The following is a 22,666-nucleotide window of genomic DNA, read 5'->3' as shown; positions in this document are numbered from 1 at the left end:
TGCAACACAACAAACCAAATGGACATAAAATAACTCTTCCACTCCAAGATCCCTAATGTCACACATGAACCTTATTCTACCATAAAATCACTTTGCATTTGTTCATACCGGAATTGGCGAAAGCCTCTACGGTACTATGTAAGCCACATTGAGCCTGCAAATAGGTGGGAAAATGTGGGATACAAATGAAACAAATAAATAAATATGTTCAAAACTGAGGAACAGTGACATCACAGGCAAACAACGCTCAGATGTGTTAAACATATATACAGAATAGCTAAAGATGCTTGATGGGGAAATTATGGTTATCAAGATATTCTAATGGCATCTGAAAATGGATAAGTGAAATGGAATAGAAAGCTGTACTTTGTGTTGTTCAATATTTAAAAGTGTACAGAACAACCAACTATAATGGCCTGTATGTATGGTCAGGACCACAATGCATACGGAAAAAAAAGAATCTGATCAATATTCAGCCCATGGCAGCATTTTTTTTTAAACTCTGACTGCTGCAGACAGAATTAGTCCCAGATATTATATGCAGGGCCATGACATTGAATATGTGGGGCTAATTCAGGATAAGGAAGTTGCTAGGGATTATGCAGGTCCCGGCTGATATTCAGCTGGGACCAACATAAGACATTTATGTGGGCCTGACTGAATACTGGCTGGGAATCACATAAGTGAACATAGGTTCGCTTCCCACCTCTGAACCACCATTGCTCTCTCGATCATGAACCTCCTCTTTCCCTTCCTCCCTGAAGCAAGTAGCTAGCGACCAGGCCCCCTCCTACCTCTACCCCTTCTGTAAGGTCCCTGTGCTATGTTTTAAGGCCTGGTGGCAGGGCTGCCAAGAGGAGGGGCAAGATTACCTGTCTCTCTCTTGCTCTGTGTCGGGACCTAGGTGATTGCGTTAATGTAATAACGCGGGTCCCAGCACACAGGATCAAGAGAGTGACAGACTGAGGGAGGAACAGAGGCAGAAAGGTAAGGAGGACAGGGGTGGTGGCTGCCCAAGTGGGGAGGGAATGAGGGGAGGATGGGCGGCCACAGCTGTTGCGGCCCTGCCTCGGGCCCAGCTCTGTCTCTCGGCGGCCCTGCCTGGTGGTCTAGTGGGGTTCACTGGGCAGGAGTGATGTCCACTTGCTCTTGTTCCAATATGGCTGCCACAACCCCTAGTGGCAGCCTCATAAGAACATAAGAGTCATACTGGGTCAGACCAATGGTCCATCTAGCCCAGTATCCTGCTTCCAACAGTGGGAAATCCCGGTCACAAGTACCTAGCAAAAACCCAAATAGTAGCAATATTCTATGCTACCAATCCCAGGGCTAGTAGTGGCTTCCCCTACATCAATCTCAATAGCAGTCTGTACTATACTGTGAGACTGCCGCTAGGGGTTGAGGTGACCATATTGGAACAGGAGACATGAAGGGCAGGAGCGAGTGGGCCTACAGTGGGTGGAGATGGGCAGTCTGTTTGCTACCTACTTGCTTCAGGGAGGGAGGGGAGGATTGTGATACAGGGAGAAAGGGGCCCCAGGAAACTCATCAGCTCCTTCTGGGAGGTAACCGGTTACCAGCTGATATTCAGACCGGTGCCTGGTTAGCTCTGCAGCTAAAGTTAGGACAGCCTTTTGACTGTCCTAACTTTATTCTCTTACTTAACCGGTTAGCAATTTTAATATCAGCTCCTCCCAGGCTCTGTTCATGGACCAGCCCGGCACTAACTTCAGAGTGCAGGGACAATTTGTGGTGATATTTAGTGGCACTATCTGGTTAAGTGCTGCTGAATATCACCAGTTAGGCAGCCAGAAGTGATTTAACTGGGCAGGAGAGACTGTTGCCCTGTTCAACCGTTTTGAGTATCAGTCAGAATGTTTTAAAAATGGTATTCTGTAGAGGCATCATTCAAAGCTTTAAGTGGTAGGGCGTAACAACAATACTCAATAGTGACATCAACTTGCAGGTTCTGGCAGGAATTGCACCCTGTCTCTCTACCAGTGGAAGCAATGGAGAAACGGATGTGAGGAAGGAAGTTGTTGTGAATGAAGGCTTGTGGCGCTGGAGGCTCCATCTGGGCAGTTTGCTAGATGTCTGAAGGAGCAAAGGAAAGTTTTTTGACCACCCCAAAAATTCTGATTCTTCCTCCTTCACATCACCTACGAGATTTTGGGCCAGAAGAAAAAAACCCAGAATGTTTTCATAACCACTGCCACTACTGGGTACACAGAACTTGAATGTATGTCTAAAACTACATCCACCCTGCTAATTCTTCACCTCAATTTCATCCCATAGGATGCTCATCCAGTTACCACCACCACCACATTGAACTACCGCATATACCATACCTGGGTGGAGAGACCTACTTAGTACTTGTTTTATAACTTATTTCAAATCACTTTGGGACCCACAGTACAGCTAACAAAATACTTTATGAACGGAGGTTAAAGAAAAATAAAACAATTGTGACAAAATTTGGAGCAAGTCTGCAGGTGTGTAGAATTGTTACAACCAATTGTATTTCTGACGAACACCTTAAAAGAGGCTAAGAAATATAAAAACATGAGATGCCCATCTGCTTCTTCTTTCCTTCCTGCAGTGTTTTGAGATCACAGAGCAGGGCTTGAGTTACCACTTGTACTCCTGGATACCCGCAGCTTGTGTATCTCCAGCCGCTGTGACAGTGACCTATTGCTTAAGGAAGGAAGGAGGGGTGGTGGTGTTACGAAGAAGCACAAAATTTGAGTTTTCTTAGGGTGGAACACACACATACACAAACTATCAGTCTTGGATATCTTGTGTGTGATCTGTGAGCCTCCAGCACAATATCATTCTGTATATGTGACCCATGAGCTTCAGGCTGAGTATTGCTGGTACAAGTGCGGAGTGAGCATTATTGGGTGCATGTGATTCAGGAATCTTAAGCAAAATATCACCAAGTAATCTGAGAGCCACTGGGCTGATCTCTCTCTTGCCTGAGAAAAATGTTGGATGTATATAATTTGAGGTGGGTGTTGCTGATCACATATAACATTACTGGGAGCATAATCTGTGAGCATTTGGGCCTGTACGTTGCTGGATGAGTGTGGCCTATGAACTCCTGGGCCAAATTTTGCTGGGTGCACAGGACCTGCTGTCCCTTGGTTGAGTCTCCCTCAGCAGCACTGTGCATCTTAGAGATATGTCATATGGATACCAAGAAAATGCCATCCTATCCTGGTGGTGTCAGAGTCTGTGTAGGGAAACAGAAGAAGACCTTTTGAATAGCTTCGGCAGGATTACAGCAGCCAACAAAAACTTTGGTGTGAATTAAGAGTATGGAAACCCTTTCCTATTACAAGTGTACCATCACTGGAATGGAATGTGCTCATCAGCAGATCTCTCAGTACCTTCAACTTCTGAAGTGGCCTGCGTCTGACTGCCCGCCATGGAGACCAGCTCGGTTTCAGGTTTATTCTTCCGTTTCTTCGCTGGTGACCTCTGCTGCCTGAGCAGAGGAATTTTTACACCTACAAGGTTACCAATAGAAATCAAACAAAATAAAACATGGAAAAGAAAATATGATGATGCCTTTTTTATTGGACATAACTTAATACATTTCTTGATTAGCTTTCGAAGGTTGCCCTTCTTCGTCAGAGAGAAATTAGGTGGCCCAGGCATCCTATAAGCCACTGGTTACCAAACCTGTCCTAGGGGACCCACAGCCAATTGGATTTTCAGAATATCTACAATGAATATGCATAAGATAAAGCTGCATGCAAGGGGGCCAGTGTATACAAATCTATCTCATGCATATTCATTGTGGATAACCAGAATAGGTTGGGAAACCACTGCTATATATGCTATATGCTATAAGCAGTAACTTTATTAGATTTGGTTCTGGAGAAAGTGCTTTTGTCCCTTAATAATACTGAGGTAAGATGCCACCTGAAACATAAACAGAAGTCTGGTAGCCTCCAAAAGAAATCAGTGAAGTTTGAAAAACGGTACAAAAGTTTTTAAAGAGACTAGAGTAGTGGTCCTTATCTCAGTCCTCAGGACACACTCGGCCAATCAGATTTTCAGGCTATCCACACTGAATGTGCATGAGATAGATTTGCATACAAAGGAGGTACTGCATGCAAATTTATCTCCCATGTAGTCATTGTGTATATTCTGAAAGCCTGGTTGGCTGGGTGTGTCCATGGGAGTGGGTTAAGAACCCCTGGACTGGAAGGCTGCTGTAGTGGCTCTGGAGCTGCATGTTGTAACTGGACTCAGAGCTTGTGACAACAGAGTTCTGGAGGAGACCTGGTGCATACCTGGTGTATTATTCCTGCACTGACTGGGCTATGTAAGTTAAGATGGATTTATGAAACGGGAAAAAATCCCAGGAAGTTGCCAATGAAGACCACAGCAAATCAGATTGGTCTGAAAGCCCAAAGGAATAGGAGAAAACTTAACTGCTGGGACCAAAAAGAAGAATTAAGCACATCTGTTTATATCTTTAACTCTACCTATGCACACACTTGATGTTCAGCTACAAAACACAACTCTGGGCTCAGAAACTAACACAACTCTGTAAAGTTACTTTTAATCCTATTTCAGTACACTCACCACCCAGCTCTGACATATGGCCCTGTTCTATGTACAACATGTCTGGATCTAGATGTGCCCTTGAGTCAAACTGACTCCTGGTGACCAGTTCCGCATGGTTTCTTGGCATGATACGCAAGAGGCCTGCCATTGCCATCTGTGCATTGTGAGGCTGCTGCCCAAATTACTGCTGTCAGAACCTGCCCAGTATCATACCCAAGACAAGGAAGGGTTAAGTGACTTGCCCAAGGCTACAAGGAGCTACTGTGAGATTTGAACCTGGGCCTTCCAATTTGTGTCTTATATAAGGTGGTACACATCAAGTTTGAAGAATAAGTAAAACATGCAATTTTACACCTATTTCTGTGCACATGACCCAGTAATCCATAAGGCTTTCTATCCATGAATATCGCTCACACTTACCTTCCAGCTCTGACATGCCTGCCTGGTCCCTGAGCTGTTCTTCATGTACTGAGATGGCGCGCCTGTTCTGGAAGGGCTTCAACCGATATCTGGGTTTCAGCTGATTGTCTGAAGCAGAATGTGAAGCACAGATTAAATTAGATACAAAAACAGTTCTCAGGACTTCTTACTTTCTTTCTGCAGTGCTGGGCTCTAATCAGGGGTTCTCAACCCATTCCCCGGGACACACCCAGTCAGTCAGGTTTTCACAATGGCGTTCCTAGGGGGGCTGACACCTGGGACGGATCGCCGATGCGCCCCGCCCCCCGGGACGGATCGCCGATGCGCCCTGCCCCCCGGGTGCAGCGCGACCCCCCCCCGGTGAAGGGACACCCCCCCCTGCGAAAGAACCCCCCGCCCGGGTGCACGCCGCCGAGGGGGTGCCGCATGCGCCTGTCCGTCATTCGTTCCATGCTCCCTCTGCCCCGGAACAGGAAGTAACCTGTTCCGGGGCAGAGGAAGCATGGAACGAACGACGGACAGGCGTGCGCCGCACCCCCCCCCCCCCCCCAGCGGTGTGCACCCGGGGCTGACCGCCCCCACCCCTAGGAACGCCACTGGGTTTTCAGGATAGCCACAATGAATATGCATGAGACAAATCTGCAAGCATCAGCTGTGTGGTATGAAAATCTATCTCATGCATATTTATTGTGGATATCCTGAAAACCTGACTGGTTAGGCATTCCCGAGGCCTAGGGTGAGATCCACTACTCTAAGGTCCTGCTGCACAGTTGAATTTAGATTGTACTTAAAAGATACAAATACTGGGGCCAACTCCATGACTCCGGTTGTAGAATTGTGCATTACAGCTCTGATGTCTTTAATTCAAGACTCCTGTTCAGCAGGGCAGGGCCACAGGGGTTAAAGACAGCACAGAAGTAAGGTCCTTCATCCCAAAGAGTTAGGGAAGACAGCCACCACTGGGCTGTCATTTGGGCATGCATCTGGAGTTTGAGGAAGGCTGTGAACTGAAACAAAAAAAATATGGGGATAAAGACTGCGGAAAAGTCAACAGGGCAGTTTAAATGGACCTAAGATCATTATCTGCCATCATCTGCAACATTTCTGTTTTATTTAAATAGTAAAAAAAATTCAAATTCTGGCAAACTTGGAAGGGACTCTTGCATCTCTCATTCAGCTGCTTCTCAACTTTGAATCTCTCATTCAGCTGCTTCTTAAATGTACTTATTACTGCACCTGCTAGGAGCTTGGTGCTGAAGGGATAGGGTTGTCTTGTCACTTCATTCTAGATGTTTATGCCACCAAGGAAGATTGTAATAATAAAACCATTAAACAGAAACTCCATAATGCAGACAGGAAAGAAGGAGGAGAAAAGAGGACAAAGGTCATCGAACAGTGAAGCTCAGAGGCCAGCCACAGTCTACTCTCCATAGGTTGGGGTGAAAAGAAATTTTTTAGTGCAGTCTTGAGTCATGAGTTTGGCAAATGGAGAAAAGAAAAGGGGAAATGTGCCACTTGACAGGTGCATTTTTTTTTTTACTTCGTTATAGGTTTTTTTTTGAAAAATAAAGCAATAATAATACCAACATTCAGTAGATGAAGGTTGTTTCTTCAAGTACTCATCTAACAAACAAGTCAACCAACAGTAATACCCACCCCCCATTCTCCCCCCACCAACCTCCCCTCCCATCCCTCTGCTGAGCGCTTAAGGCCAGATAATCTATATAGTTTGTGTAGTCTGCATAGACTTTTTCAGCAAAATTATTTTCCAATGCTGAAAGCATAGTCATTGTTCTTCAAATAGTCCCAGTTTAAATTTATGTATTGCCGTTAGTTGGTACATGGAATACCACTGCTCTACTTTCACCACCACCCTTCTCCAGTCTGGGGTAGCATTCTGTTTCCAATGTGCAGCAACCACTATTCTGACTACCATCACCCCCAGCTGTAGCCGCACATCTTCTCCCTCATCTAGTTTCGGCACAGCAAAGTTCAGGTACATAACCTCCATGGTAGGAGCTATCTGATGATGGAAGATTTGAGAAAGCATTAAAAAATATCTGTTTCCAAAAGGTTTGGAGGATAACACACTCCCACCACATACCTTCCCATACTCCACCTATACATTTTCAACAATCGCAACAGTATATAATACCAGTTTAAAAGAACCTTATACCCATTTTTAACAATAAAAGCAGATATCCCCAATTTCTGCTTTTTCCTCCATACCTCCTCCCACTCCTCCATCCGCATGGGGTATCCCCAGATCAGCCTCCTAATCTTGCATATATTTAAGTTTATAGTTCCCCCTCCCATTGAAGCTCTTGTAAATCCGTGATATTGCACTCTTAAGTACCATAGACCCTAAGAGTCTCTCAAAATTGCTTTTCCAGGGCCTAAGCCAGGCAGTATACCTCAGGTATGAAGATAATGCTTTACCTGTAAGTACAGGAAAACATCTCGAGCTAGTAACTCATAGCGGACCTGTAAGTCCCAAAAAGCATATACACTCTTATGCAGTGTATCACAGAACTGCCCCACACACACCAAGTCCTTTTCCTCCCATCTGTTAAATAGAGCCTGCTCCCTTCCTGGATAAAACTCTAAATTATAGCGCAGGGGAGTATGCAAAGAATATTTCTTGCAACCTAATAACTTCTCCCTGATCCTCTTCCACACCCATACAGTGAGATTCCTATACAGTCCCTGTAGTAACACCCCCTCATCCTCCCCCTAAGAAATTTTTTCCTAGGTTGCCAGAGAAGATGCATTAATGGTATTGTCTTCCCCATCTGCTTGTTCTAGTTCCACCGATTGTTTTATTTCCTATGCCTGCCATACCAGGAGGGCCCGCAATTGTGCCATCTGATGGTACTTTTTTACATCTGAGACTGCCAGCCCTCCCTGTTGCTTATTCAGCCCTAAAACCCCCTCAAGCCACCCGGGGCTGCCTGCAAGCCCAGATAAACCAGGAAAACTGCCGCTGAATTTAAGATAACATCCTATCTGGTACCTCCACAGGCAAGGTGGAAAAAAAGATATATCAACTGAGGTAGCACCATCATCTTAACTACCTCTATTCAACCTACCAGGAAAGACTTAATTTTTCCCAATGTTCTAAAGCCTGGCTGACTTTCTTAAGTATAGGGCCATAATTAAGATCCTATATATTGGTTCCCTGTCCCCCAATATTAACTCCCAGATATTGTATCTCTGACTTTTGTAAAGGGAATGTGGAAAACCATAGGGACCTGGGAGAAACACAGGGAACCAGATCCTACAACCCCCAAAAAGCCACAGAGGAGATTCTCCCTTACCGGCCGCTTTTCCCCAAGAGACAACTTAGGGGCAAGAACTACAAATCCCAGCAGCCACCTTGGGAAAAAGAGAGACAAACCAGGGTGCATTCACAAGAGTCACCAGAAGGGGGCTGCAGGAGAAGGAGTAATACTAATTCTCCAACCTGGGGGAAAGAGAGGTGGAACAGGTGGGAAAAAGAAGAGAAAAAGCCTGAAAGGGTTAATGAGGAAAATGAGGAGCAGCTGGGAAGAGGGTGGGGCGAGGAGAGTATGGACTGGGCTCCTGAGAAGGAGAAAGAGGAGTTTGGGCCTTGGGCCATGGAACTGACAGTACCCGAGCAAACCCTGGAGGAGCCCATGGATGTATCAGCTCTGGCCCAGAGAAAGCCACAGAAGTAAGACAGTCACTGGCTAAGCAGGCCAGAGAAGGAAAGGGGTCAAGCGGGAGGAGGTCAGAGAGTAAGTAAAAGTCTGACCAAGAGGGTGGGACCCCAGGCTTTGAGCCCGCGCAAAGCCAGAGGAACTGTGGATTTAAAAAGCCAAGTTATATTGCTGTTTTGAGAGCTTGGCTACCTGAACTGTGGATTTAAAAAACCAAGTTATATTGCTATTTTGGAGAGCTTGGCTACCTGAACTGGGGGATTTAAAAAGCCAAGTTATATTGCTATTTTGGAGAGCTTGGCTACATGAACTGGGGGATTTAAAAAGCCAAGTTATATTGCTATTTTGGAGAGCTTGGCTACATGAACTGTGGATTTAAAAAGCCAGGTTATATTGCGGTTTTGAAGAGCTTGACTACATGAACTGTGGATTTAAAAACCAAGGTGTATTGAGCTGTTTTTTTTGTTTGTTCTTTTTTTTTTGAACCCAGGCTGTATGGGGACTGTGTTATAACAAGCCCGGGTAGGGACTAAATTAGGGTCTCTCTTTTGGAGCCGCTCCACCCCAGGAAACCGAAAAGGGGAACCAGCGGCTGAAGCCTGGGCTGAGTTCTCCCAAGCTGAATGAGAGAACAATAAAAGGGGAAAGTTTGTATTTGATCCTGATGTGTTTTTTTTTTGTTTGTTTCTGTGTTGAACAAGACTTGTATGCTAAAGGCTGCTGAGAAGGGCGGCTAGCCCTAGAGGCTGAGCAACGCCCAGCAACCTATTACAATTGGTGTCAGGAGTGGGATCTAAAATTTTTTTTTTGGAACCTGTCGCTCGAGGAGGTCGAGACCAGCCCAGCAGAAAAGCCCGACGGAGGGGCCAACGCTGATAAAGGCGCAGACCCATCTTGGGTTCCGGTAAGCGGGGCCTAGATAGGTGGGGGCCGGAGGGATCTTAGAAAGACCCAAGGAAGTGGGGGAAATCGCACTTGGAGTGGTCCTCTGTTTTTTTTTTCTTCCAGGAGGCGGTTCTGGAGCCAGGGGATGGATCCGAAGGAAATCTTCGCGTGGATGACCATGCAGTTCCAAAAACAGCAGGAACTAACAGCTAAGATGGTGGAGGACTCCTTGACGGCGGCGAGAGACCAACAGCAGCCGGTGCTAAAGATGCTCCAGGAGTTCTTTCAGAGGGGGATCCCCGCTCCAAGGGACATGGACTGGAGACAGCGGTGCGGTAGGAACACTATCCATGAACACACTGACCTGGGGAAAGTTAACAGAGCAGGACAATGTGGATGATTTCCTAACAGCCTTTGAAAGGGTGGCCGTGGCTGCTAGTTGGCCACAAGAACAGTGGGCCATGCGTTTAGTCCCTTCCCTGGCAGGGGAGACCCTGGCCGCCTTTAGAGACCTGTCTCCAGGCGATGCTGCCCACTATGGGAGGCTGAAAGAGGCCATTAAGGACCGTTATGGCCTTAGTACCCAGGCCTATAGGCGGAAGTTTCGCGCCACTAAGTGGGAAAAGGGAGAAACCCCGAAAGCTGTGGCCAATAGGTTGATGGACTTATTAAAAAGATGGTTAGAGCCCGACCACCACACTATCCAGGAAATTCTCCAAAAGAAATATTATGATAGGGGTACTAAAGAAAGGGAGTTTCAACCAGGGGATAGAGTGCTCATATTAATCTCGGAGGACCCGCATAGGTTCGCTTCTAGGTGGAAGGGCCCCTGGGTGGTGAAGAAGCGTTTAGGCCCCCTCACGTATGAGGTAGAAAACGAGAAGGGAAGAGTCCAAACTTTCCATGTAAACCTGATAAAGCCCTGGGTAGCCAGGGTAGGCTTACAGGCTAGGGTGGAAGAAAAAGAGGGAGAGGAGTTAGGCCCCCAAATAAGGGATATTTTCCAGCCTGGGGAGCCGGGGGTTAATCCCCATTTGACCCCGGTACAAAAAAAGGAGTTAGGGAGCTTACTAAGAAGGTTTAAGGACGTATTAACAGCTTGCCCTGGAAGTACCCAGCTAGTGCAGCATGACATAGTAACGGAGAGGGGAAAGATAGTACGACAAAAACCCTATAGGCTTTCACCCATGAAAAGGCAAGAGGTAATAAAACAAGTACAGGAAATGTTAAACTTTGGGGTGATTGAGGAATCAAATAGCCCCTGGTCCAGCCCCGTGGTGCTAGTACCCAAGCCCGAGGGGGAGTGGCGGTTCTGTATCGATTTCCGCCAGCTGAACACCATTTCTCGGGCAGACGCCTATCCTATGCCCTATATTGAGGAGCTGGTGGACCGGTTAGGAACCGCACAATATCTCACTACCCTGGACTTAACAAAAGGGTATTGGCAAATCCCACTTACTCCCGGGGCTCAGGCAAAGACAGCTTTTAGCACCCCAATGGGCCTGTACCAGTTTAAGAGGTTGCCTTTTGGCCTGAATTCAGCAGCTGCGAGCTGTCAAAGATTGCTAGATCGGGTTCTTAGACCACATCAGGCCTACGCAGCGGCGTATATGGATGATGTGGTCATACACAGTGGGGAATGGGATACCCATGTGGTACAGGTAGGGGCGGTGCTGCAGGCTTTCCGAGAGGCAGGACTCACCCTGAACCCAAAGAAATGTCATTTTGCGCAATTTCGGGTGAAGTATTTGGGGTACAATGTGGGCCGAGGGGAAGTGAGGCCTTTGATAAATAAGGTTAAAAGCATACAGGAGTTTCCCCGCCCAAACACCAAAAAGCAATTGAGGCGCTTCCTGGGAATGGTAGGATACTACCGCCGTTTCATCCCTCTGTTTTCAGCTATGGCCACCCCCTTAACGGACATGCTAAGAGGGAAGAACCCTGATCATTTGAGATGGGGGGAGGGGGAACTGACGGCTTTTGAACAGATGCAGAAGGCCCTGTGTCAAGAGCCGGTCTTGAAGGCAGTAGATTTCGAGAGGCCCTTTATCCTGCAAACAGATGCCTCAGGGAGGGGGTTGGGGGCGGTACTATCCCAGGAGCATAACAGGGAAGAACATCCCGTGTTATATTTGAGCCGAAAATTATTGCCCCATGAAGAGCATTACTCCACAATAGAGAGAGAATGCTTGGCCATACGGTGGGCCGTACAGGAATGTAATGTTTATTTGGAAGGAAAAAAATTCAAACTGGTAACAGACCATGCTCCATTGAAATGGCTGAACATGATGAAAAACAATAATGGACGATTAATGCGATGGTACCTAGCTTTACAGCCATTTCAATATGAGGTGGAGCATCGTCCTGGGAAGTGTTTGGCTCATGTGGACGCCCTATCCCGGGTAGACGAAGAAAAGGGAGCAAATGAAAGAAAAGGGAGAGAGGCGAGCTTAAGGGGGGGGGGTATGTAAAGGGAATGTGGAAAACCATAGGGACCTGGGAGAAACACAGGGAACCAGATCCTACAACCCCCAAAAAGCCACAGAGGAGATTCTCCCTTACCGGCCGCTTTTCCCCAAGAGACAACTTAGGGGCAAGAACTACAAATCCCAGCAGCCACCTTGGGAAAAAGAGAGACAAACCAGGGTGCATTCACAAGAGTCACCAGAAGGGGGCTGCAGGAGAAGGAGTAATACTAATTCTCCAACCTGGGGGAAAGAGAGGTGGAACAGGTGGGAAAAAGAAGAGAAAAAGCCTGAAAGGGTTAATGAGGAAAATGAGGAGCAGCTGGGAAGAGGGTGGGGCGAGGAGAGTATGGACTGGGCTCCTGAGAAGGAGAAAGAGGAGTTTGGGCCTTGGGCCATGGAACTGACAGTACCCGAGCAAACCCTGGAGGAGCCCATGGATGTATCAGCTCTGGCCCAGAGAAAGCCACAGAAGTAAGACAGTCACTGGCTAAGCAGGCCAGAGAAGGAAAGGGGTCAAGCGGGAGGAGGTCAGAGAGTAAGTAAAAGTCTGACCAAGAGGGTGGGACCCCAGGCTTTGAGCCCGCGCAAAGCCAGAGGAACTGTGGATTTAAAAAGCCAAGTTATATTGCTGTTTTGAGAGCTTGGCTACCTGAACTGTGGATTTAAAAAACCAAGTTATATTGCTATTTTGGAGAGCTTGGCTACCTGAACTGGGGGATTTAAAAAGCCAAGTTATATTGCTATTTTGGAGAGCTTGGCTACCTGAACTGGGGGATTTAAAAAGCCAAGTTATATTGCTATTTTGGAGAGCTTGGCTACATGAACTGTGGATTTAAAAACCAAGGTGTATTGAGCTGTTTTTTTTGTTTGTTCTTTTTTTTATTGAACCCAGGCTGTATGGGGACTGTGTTATAACAAGCCCGGGTAGGGACTAAATTAGGGTCTCTCTTTTGGAGCCGCTCCACCCCAGGAAACCGAAAAGGGGAACCAGCGGCTGAAGCCTGGGCTGAGTTCTCCCAAGCTGAATGAGAACAATAAAAGGGGAAAGTTTGTATTTGATCCTGATGTGTTTTTTTTTTGTTTGTTTCTGTGTTGAACAAGACTTGTATGCTAAAGGCTGCTGAGAAGGGCGGCTAGCCCTAGAGGCTGAGCAACGCCCAGCAACCTATTACACTTTATACTAAGGGGGGGGGGTCCATTTGATCCGAGGGAACTAAGATGTCTGAAACCTCCAATTTGGACATATTAGCCCAAAACCCAGATATCTTTCCATATGCATCCAGGTCCTTCACTACCCCTATCAAAATGTCTCTTGGCCTGTTTAAAGTAAACAAAATATCATCAGCAAATAAGCTAATCTTATGATCTCTACCACGAGCCCACACCCCAGATGTGCATAGGGATATTGTAGGCATATACATGGTTAATGCGTATACATGGTGAACGCACATTAAAAATGTTTACGCTATAATGCTGCTTAGTAAACAAGGCCCTGAGTGATCCACCCCAGTCCTAATTTAGCAAACACTTTAAACATAAAAAGTCAGGATACCATGTTGAACGCTTTTCAGTGTCTACTAGCAGTAATATTATAGGTTGATGTGTCCATTTGGCTCTATCCACCAGAGTCAATACTCACCGAATATTATCCCCTGCCTGTCTCCCCATTAGAAATACCAACTGATCCTAATGGACCAGCCTGGGTAGCCAACACATAAGCCTGTCAGCATTGGCAGTAAGACCCAAATTGTACTGGCTCCTTACCCTCATTGGGTATAAACAGTAATCCCTGCTAATCACATATAATAGGGCAATTTAGCACCACCTCCAGAGAACTAAACAAACACACCAGGGGACTGCTTATAAAATTTTACTGTAAAGCCGTCCAACCCTGGGGACTTCCCCGGTTTCATACACCGGACAGCCTGTACTGCTTCAATCTTAGAGATTGATCAGTCCAACAGCATTCCACCACCTGTAGCTATTCTTCCCAATTGTACCCCCTCCAACTAATTCTCAATTTTCCTCTCATCCACTCCCCTTCCAGAGTATATGAATCTTATAGAATTCAATAAACCAAGCTCTAGTTCCTGCCTCTTCCCATATATCTACCCCATTACTACCCTTAATCCTTGTAATATTATTCATTGTACAAAGCTATTTCAACCTATGGGCCATCAACCTTCTTGCTTTACTATTGAACTTGAAATACCTCTGTTTCAATAGTTCTTAAATTATAGTGAATGGACCCTTACCTTGCAATTTCCTACGTGGTTGAGTCAATTGGGTTAAAATACTTCTATCCTGGTGCGTCTCCAGTGCCAAAGGAAGTTGTTTCCACTTACTTTGTTTCTGCCTCTGGGCCACAATTGCTATTAAATGACATTATATTGTGGCCTTAAGGCCCTCCCAGAGTGCTTCCAGTGAAATCCCCTCTACATCATTTAATTGGATATATTCCTCAAGATGTTGTTCCATCTGGCTCATAATCTCCGGATCATCTAGAAGACTGCTATTTAGATCCCTAAACTCTTTCACTGTGCTGCTACCCTCCTCAACTCCATCCACACATGTGTGTGATTTGACCAGATGCGACAGAGGGAAGACTCCAGAGTGCCTCTCTGAATCGCTGCTGGGCATCCTGAAAATGTAAGCTGTAAGTACTGCAGCGGCGGTGGTGGAAGGAGAAGGAAGCCAAACTGCAGCAATCCTCAACATGCGGGAGGAAAGCCAGCAAGGGACGCTCAATTGTGGGTGGGTGGCTGGACTCAGGGAAGGGAGAGGTGTGCTGGATATGTTGTGGAAGGAGGGGGGCTGCGGCTGCAGGGAAGGGAGAAGTGTGCTAGACTTGTTGTGGAAAGGGGGGCTGCAGAGAAGGGAGAAGTGTGCTGGACTTGTGGGAGGGGGCTGCAGGGAAGGGGGAGAGGTGCTAGGCCTGCAGGAGGGGGTAGGTCAGGGAAAGGAATGAAATGCCAGACCAAGGGGATGAAGGAAGTGGGGCTCAAATACTGAACCCACAGCAGGAAGGAGGGGGGACAGGCAGGCAAGCAAGCCAGATGCTGGGGGGGGGGGGGGGGGGGGAGGAGAGAGACACATTGGCATGGTGGATGAAGAGAGGGGAGAAGCTGGACAGGGAAATATAGGACACAGAGAAAGGGAGATGCTGAACATAGAGGAAGATAGTCATAGAGATGGAAGAAGATGGATAGTGGACATGGAGAGAGAAGAAATGTCAAATGGACAGGAGACCTTGGGTCAGCAAGTTAAGAGAAGACAGAGAAAAGTAGAAACCAGAGCCTGGGACCAACAGTGTAGGAAGAAATGCTTCTCTTTCTATTTCTCTGGTATTGTATTACATGCAAGGTCTGGCTTCTTGGGGCTTTTGCTCAAACCCACAATGGAGCATCTTGTTTTGGCATCCATCATTACCAGAGATGTCACTTCCTCCCCAAATTGTGCATTTTTAAATGTGTTGTCTTTTATTTCACTTCAGCTTAGGTTTTGAGGTTTCTGCCTTCCCCTACCCACTAGAACTCTGTTTTACTGCACTGTTACTTCCTCCCATTGAATAGTATCACATCCCAGTGGAATTTGTTACCTTTGGGGATTTTTTGTCTGCTTACTAATTATCAAGCTCTTCATAAAGTTCTTAAAACTGTTTTATTTATCACTTGTTGTGTGATACTCTTGTTTGAGTGATATGACTCTTTCCTATTCAGATTGTAGTTCCCTTTTCTGTTTTTGTATTTTCTTTTTTAGAGTTTGTAAACCGCTTTGTCCTGCAGGTCAGTTAAAGCGGTACAGTAAGTTTGGAATAAATAAATAAAAACGTGTACTGTCTAAGAATTAGATAGTTGATGATGTTTTACAGGAATTAGATAGTTGATAACTGTTTTATACTTTGTTACTGAGCAACTAGATATTAATTAGATTGGGAAATTATGTTGGTTAGATTGTAATTCCTGGAATACTGTTGCTGGCTCTCTTGAGTGTAATCTGCAATGAACTAATTTTATTTTTGTGGGTTAGAAGCTCTGTATAATGTAATATAGCATAAAATAACATTTCTCCATATTTTATTGCCAAATACATCTTTTTTGTCTTTTATGTAGGACCTCTGGAGCATGCCCTCACCTTCTCCTGAATGGTCCTTTCATATGAAAAAAGAGGTGCACTAGTATATGGATCCTTGGTTTAAAGTGTGCTAGTGCTTCAGTGATGTATAATGTGTTTGTGTGTGTGTGTGTGAGAGAGAGAGAGAGAGAGAGGGCGGGGAGAGGACTACTATGGAAGAGATGAGGATCATTGACGCTGTGTGTGATCCTCAGTGCTGTGTACGGAATCATTTGGCTTTCTGAATCCATAGGCTGTATGAGACACATATAAACCTACCATCATTATATTGCAGCATGGCAGGTACTGAGTTCTGTGCTTCTGTGCTATCTTCTGCACTGTTGCAGCTTTTCCTCAGAGAGGCGACAGGAGTATTTAAATTATTCCCAGATGGGATCCAACTGTCTTCTGACCTCCTCTCTGGTGCCTCTGCAATTGTGTTGCTGTGCTCGAGAATGATGAGGGACCTGCGTGGAGACAAATGCAGTTGGGAGCACTTTCCCTTTAGCTCTGCATTCAGCTGTTTGCCCAGATCCTGCCAGGATGCTCTTTCCTCCTTTGTCTTGCTGCCTTGTCCTGCTTTGACTGTTTCCGTAGAGTTTCCAGTGCACATTCTTGATGAAGCCTCTGAATTAAAGACATCTCGGATGAAAATTTAGCATGTAATTAATAAGCACTAAATTCTCTCAGATCACAAAGCAGGGAATATAAGACATTTTATATTGGAGTTTTTTTTAATATAAACTTGTCATGTCATATCATAAGACACTTTATATAGCCATCTCTGAAATGGAAACAATTGGGCCTAATATCCAGTTACAGGCACTGAATATCAGAAGTACCTAGATAACTTTCAGCGACCGTTCTATACCCAGATATTAATCACCAGTATCGGGTATCAGCCATTACTGAATATCTAGATATAGATTGAAATGCTGCAGTCAGTGTTTAAATTCAATGCTGATTTCAGTGTTTAGGTATTAAAAAAACCCCCTAAACTTAAAGGCTGCATGTGTGTAGGTGTGTTGAGTGATGCTTAGATGGTGACTCTGGCTGTGATGAACTAGGGCCGGTGCTAAGCAGACTTGTACGGTCTGTGTCCCGTATATAGCAATCCAGTTTAGGATGGGCTGGAAAGGGCTTCAACAGCAACTTCAGTGGCTAGAACCTGAGGACAGTACTAGGCAGACTTTTACAGTCTGTGTCTCGCAAATGATAAAACAGATATGGTGGAGTGGGCTTCGACAGCAACTCTAGTAGTTGTACTGAAAGGACGGTGCCGGGTGGACTTCTATGGTCTATGTCCCAGAAATACCAAAGAAAGACCATAATCAAGTATTTTACATCACATTCATTGTTGATTTAATCATGAATTGATAATCAGTGTGACAGTTGGGTAGACTGGATGGACCATTCAGGTCTTTATCTGCCGTCACTTATTATGTTACTATCCAGCTTATAATCGAAAGTGATCACCGGCCATCTTCCGACACAAATTGGGAGATGGCTGACGATTTCTTAAAAGCGGCGAAATCAGTATAATCGAAAGCGGCATTTTTGACAGCATCGCCGCTTTCCCATTGCTTCGCCGGCGAAAGTTCAAGGGAGCGTGTCGGTAGATTAGCGAAGGTGGGACATGGGCGGGCATGGGCGTGGTTACCAGATGGCGCTTTCACCGATAATGGGGAAAAAAAAGCGGCGATAAGCACTATATCGCCGGGTTTACTTGGTCCTTTTATTTTCACGACCAAGCCTCAAAAAGGTGCCCCAAATGACCAGATGACCACTGGAGGGAATGGAGGATGACCTCCCCATACTCCCCTAGAGGTCACCAACCCCCTTCCATACTAAAAAAATAAAACTAAAAACCTTTTTTGACAGCCTGTATGCCAGCCTCAAATGCCGTACCCACCTCCATGACTACAGAATGTGTTCTGTTCTCCAACAGCCTTTTCCTGGTTGCGATGTGGCTCTCGGGTGAGTGTGACACCTTTTCTGTTAAGTGCCCTGCACATTCACATTAGCAATGCATTGTGGTGGGTGTAGGGTACTGGGCTCTACTCCCATATTGCTTTTCCCCCCTGCTAACTGGGTCAGAGTGTGCCCTGTTTTGTTTCCTGTTGTAGTCCATGCGGTAGTGGCCATTTTTGTAAGCCAGTTTTAGTTCCCTTTCCTGTGTTACCCACGTTAGAGAACGTAGTTCTTACCTTGAATGGTGCTGAAAGAGGGCATTGTACACCATTGTGCCAGCTCTGACCTACTGCTAATCTTAGTACCAGGGGACTCTTTGCCAGTGGGGCACAACCTCTGATCTGCAGTTGACTGTGAGTAAATGTGGTTATTTCAAGAAAGGACTTTTTCAGAGAGATTAGTCTTCAGGTGTGAACTGGTGTGCCAAAGTTATACAGCAGCAATAAGTCCTAGAGGCTGTATGCAGGTCCCTGGAGCAATTTTAGTGGGTGCAGTACATTTGTGGGTAGTGGGTTTGGGGGGGGGAGGTTGGGGGGCTCAGCTCCCAAAGTAAGGGAGCTATGCACGTGGGAGCTTTTCTGAAGTCCACCGCAGTGACCCCTAGGGTGGTTGGTATCCTGCCATGTCAGGGGGGCCAGTGCACTAAAAATGCTGGCTCCTCCCTCGTCCAAATGCCTTGGATTTGGCTGGGGTTTGAGATAGCCGGCATAACTTTCCATTATCGCTAAAAAACGACGCCGACCATCTCAAACCCCGGCCAAATCCAAGGCATTTGGCTAGCCGGAACCGTATTATGGAAACAAAAGATGGCCGGCCATCTTTTTCAAAAATACGGGTCTGGCCAGCTGTTTGCGGCACCGCCAAAATACATCGCCGGCCATGTATTTCGCCGGCGTCGTTCGATTATTCCCCTCTATGTGACTATCAAGGGGACTTGTCTTTTGTACCAAAGAACAACATTTGATGGATAATACTGCAGGGTAAAAATATCACGTAAATCAGCAGAAAGATAATGTCTTTGTCCTGCTGAGGCAGCTTGGGCAAAAGAAATCATATTTGTTAATTTGGTGTTTAATTTTGCAGTCCTGTAAAGTGATGGAAGAATGCCATCTGTTTTTAATTTGCTCAAGAAGTCTAGCTTTTGCTAGACTAAGAGGTTAGAAAGGTCAGTGAGAAATGAAACTCTCTTTGTCCCTTTTTGAGTGATGGACTGTTCATAGGTATTATTTACCACATCTGGATACCATTATGAGCCAGGCATATTGCAGGCAGTTTAAAGGATTAGTCTAATGCTGGTTAGAAGGAGATAGAGTAGAGATAAATAATTCTAGATATTCTAGATGAGTTAGATTTTGTCTTATAAGGAATTCTGATTTCTGCTTATTTTAGAATATGTTTTATTCTGTGTAATTAATAAGTTCTTTCTCTATGTAGAATATCTTTTAAATCTAGTGGCTGACTTTTCAAGTGGAGCTTTGTCTGCCATCATCTGGTTTGAATTATCCACAGTCCTAGCGAGTTCTGTGTAGAAGCTAATAGGTGAAAGAGGTCAGGGAAAGTCTTGATTAATTATAGCTAAGTGAAGGACTGGTTTTCTGAAAGTAATAAATATAAGACTGGCCCCTTGGCCCTTGACCCCTTAATGAATGCCAGAACCTAAGTTATGAAGTTAGCTGGGAATTTAATAATAATAAAATGTAAGAGATAGGTGCCACAATGTCTAGTGTGAGAGGCCCCAGGTTATAGGTCAGTTTAGGAAATATCAAACCTATGTAACTGATATTTTAAGTAATGTGTAAGTAATAATTAGTTCAAGGCAGGGTAATCAATCTATTCTTTACCACCTGGTGAGAAAGGGGGGCTAGAGAGGTGTAAGACCCTATATAACTGAGAGCAGAAGCAGCTTACGTTAGAAGAGAGACAACAGAAAGAGGAGAAGGAGCTGAGACAGAAGCCATAAGATCCAGAGAGCTGAGAAAGAGAAGAAGAGACCTAGTGCTGATGTCCTACTTTGTTTGCTGGCAAATAAAGAAGACTTCTCTCTCATTCTGGTGTGTGGTGTTTGACTCTTGAAGTACCACAGATTCTGCTAATAATAGTGGTAATTCCTGCAAATCTCTGAAAATGAATACCACCAACAAAAAGAGGAAAGTAACAGTAACAATAAATACAGCCACCGAATAAACAGACAACTAATAAAAATAAACACAATGAACCACCCCACAGAACTACACCGCTTAATCCAATTAGGATACATCAATGCAAGATCAGCAGTAAGCAACTCAGTAGATATACTAGACTGGATCACCACAGATAAGCTAGACCTTCTATTCATCACAGAAACCTGGTTCCAGAGCCCCACAGACCCCGCCATCCTAGAAGCCTGCCCACCAGAATACAAAATCACCCACTGGACAAGAAATGGAAAAAAAAGAGGAGGCGGAATAGCTATAATTTACAAACAGGAATTCACTATCACAATCACGGGTGAATCTACCTCGCCACAACTTGAACTCGCCTCGACAAGAATTAATCATCCAAACCTAATAGGACACCTTAATGCAATCCTATTTTACAGACCACCGGGAAAATGGCAAGACTCCCAAACACAACTCATGGACTTCATCTCGAACACTTGTGTATCTGCCTCAAACATCCTTATAATAGGAGACATCAACCTACACCTTGAAGACGACACCTCAACAAGCACACGAGAATGCAAAGAATTCCTAAAACTATGGGATCTACACGCGCCATACACGCAACCAACACACAAAAAAGGACACACACTAGACATAATAACACACAAATTTGACCCGGACCAAACCATCATACTTACAGACACTACATGGACACCCACACTATGGTCAGACCACCATAAAGCAACTGTCTCTCTCTACTGGCGAAAAACACACACAAACACAATCAATAAACATGAGCGAACAACATACACCACAAGAGGAAAAATAGACCCCACAACATTCTGGCAACAGATCTACCAGAACGAATGGACAACAAGTGCTAGCACCATCCAATTCCTCCAAGAATGGGACGATCTATGCACAACAACATTAGACAAAATCGCACCAATCCAAACTAGAACATCACACAGGAAAAAAGCAAATCCATGGTTCAACGAAGAGCTGAAAAAACACAAGTTAGGAAACTAGAACGCGCATGGAACAAAAAGAGAGATGAACAAACACTAAATGCCTGGAAACTACTCCGGAGGAAATACAAATACACCATAAGACAGACTAAAAGATCACACTACAAAACAATAATAGGACCAAACTACAATGACACACATAAACTCTTCTACCTTGTGAACAAACTTCTAGATACCACACCAGTTACAACCAACAGCAAAGACATACCAGATGTTGACAACCTTGCGAAATACTTCAAAGAGAAAATCATACAACTACGACTTAAAATACCCACCAGCCCTATCGAATACGTCACACTTCTAGAATGCCTAGACCCAGAAGCCGGAACATACCCAGCAGACAGAACCTGGACCGACTTCGAGTTAATATCAGAAGATCTCATCTCGAAAACTCTAAAAAGATACGCCAAATCCCACTGCAAACTAGACATATGCCCAAACAACCTTATGAAATCAGCTCCTCTACAATTCATAACAGACCTAACGAACCACGTAAACTTTATGCTACAAAACGGACTTTTCCCTAAAGAAAAAGGAAAAATTTTACTCACCCCAATACCTAAAGACACAAAGAAAAATGCAAGCGAATTAACCAACTACAGACCAGTAGCATCCATACCACTAACAACCAAAATAACCGAAGGAATGGTAACTAAACAACTCACAGATTATCTAAATAAACACTCAATACTGCATGATGCCCAATCAGGATTCCGGTCGAACCACAGCACAGAAACAGTACTGATTACCCTCATGACTAAATTTAAACAAATGATTGCAACCGGCAACAATATACTCCTCCTACAATTCGACATGTCAAGTGCCTTCGACATGGTCGACCACGGAATCCTATTACACATACTTGAATACTTTGGTATTGGAGGAAATGTCCTAAACTGGTTCAAGGGATTCCTAACTCAACGATCATACCAAGTCACATCAAATTCAACCACGTCTGCTGCCTGGACACCCGAATGTGGAGTACCACAAGGATCACCCCTTTCACCAACCATTTTCAACCTAATGATGATCCCCCTGGCGAAACTCCTATCGAACCACAACCTCAACCCATATATTTACGCCGACGATGTAACTATATACATCCCTTTCAAAAAAGACATTAAAGAAATCTCCAGTGAAATCAACCTAAGTCTACACATCATGAACACCTGGTCAGATGCTTTTCGCTTGAAACTAAATGCAGAAAAAACTCAATGCCTGATACTCACGTCCCAATACAACACGAAAGAATTCACCGCGTTAAACACACCAACACTAAACCTTCCAATCTCAGAAACGCTAAAAATCCTTGGAGTCACTATTGACCGCCACCTAACACTCGAAACTCAGGCAAACAACACAACCAAAAAGATGTTCTACTG

At 45.0% G+C, this 22,666-nt stretch overlaps 1 protein-coding gene across 1 annotated transcript in view; it reads right to left on the bottom strand.

The window, feature by feature from the left end:
• The window catches only part of CARMIL2 (capping protein regulator and myosin 1 linker 2), a 591,305-nt gene that overhangs the window by 11,485 nt on the left and 557,154 nt on the right, over nt 1-22,666 (bottom strand). Inside the window, 3 exon segments of the mRNA XM_030203654.1 lie at nt 3,390-3,509; nt 4,999-5,106; nt 16,424-16,771. Of these exon segments, the coding sequence (XP_030059514.1) occupies nt 3,390-3,509; nt 4,999-5,106; nt 16,424-16,771 (576 nt within the window).

The sequence above is a fragment of the Microcaecilia unicolor genome, chromosome 5, assembly GCF_901765095.1.
Source record: "Microcaecilia unicolor chromosome 5, aMicUni1.1, whole genome shotgun sequence".
Lineage (NCBI taxonomy): Eukaryota > Metazoa > Chordata > Amphibia > Gymnophiona > Siphonopidae > Microcaecilia > Microcaecilia unicolor.
Note: the sequence above shows the minus strand (reverse complement) of the source record. Positions and strands in the feature narration are given on the sequence as shown.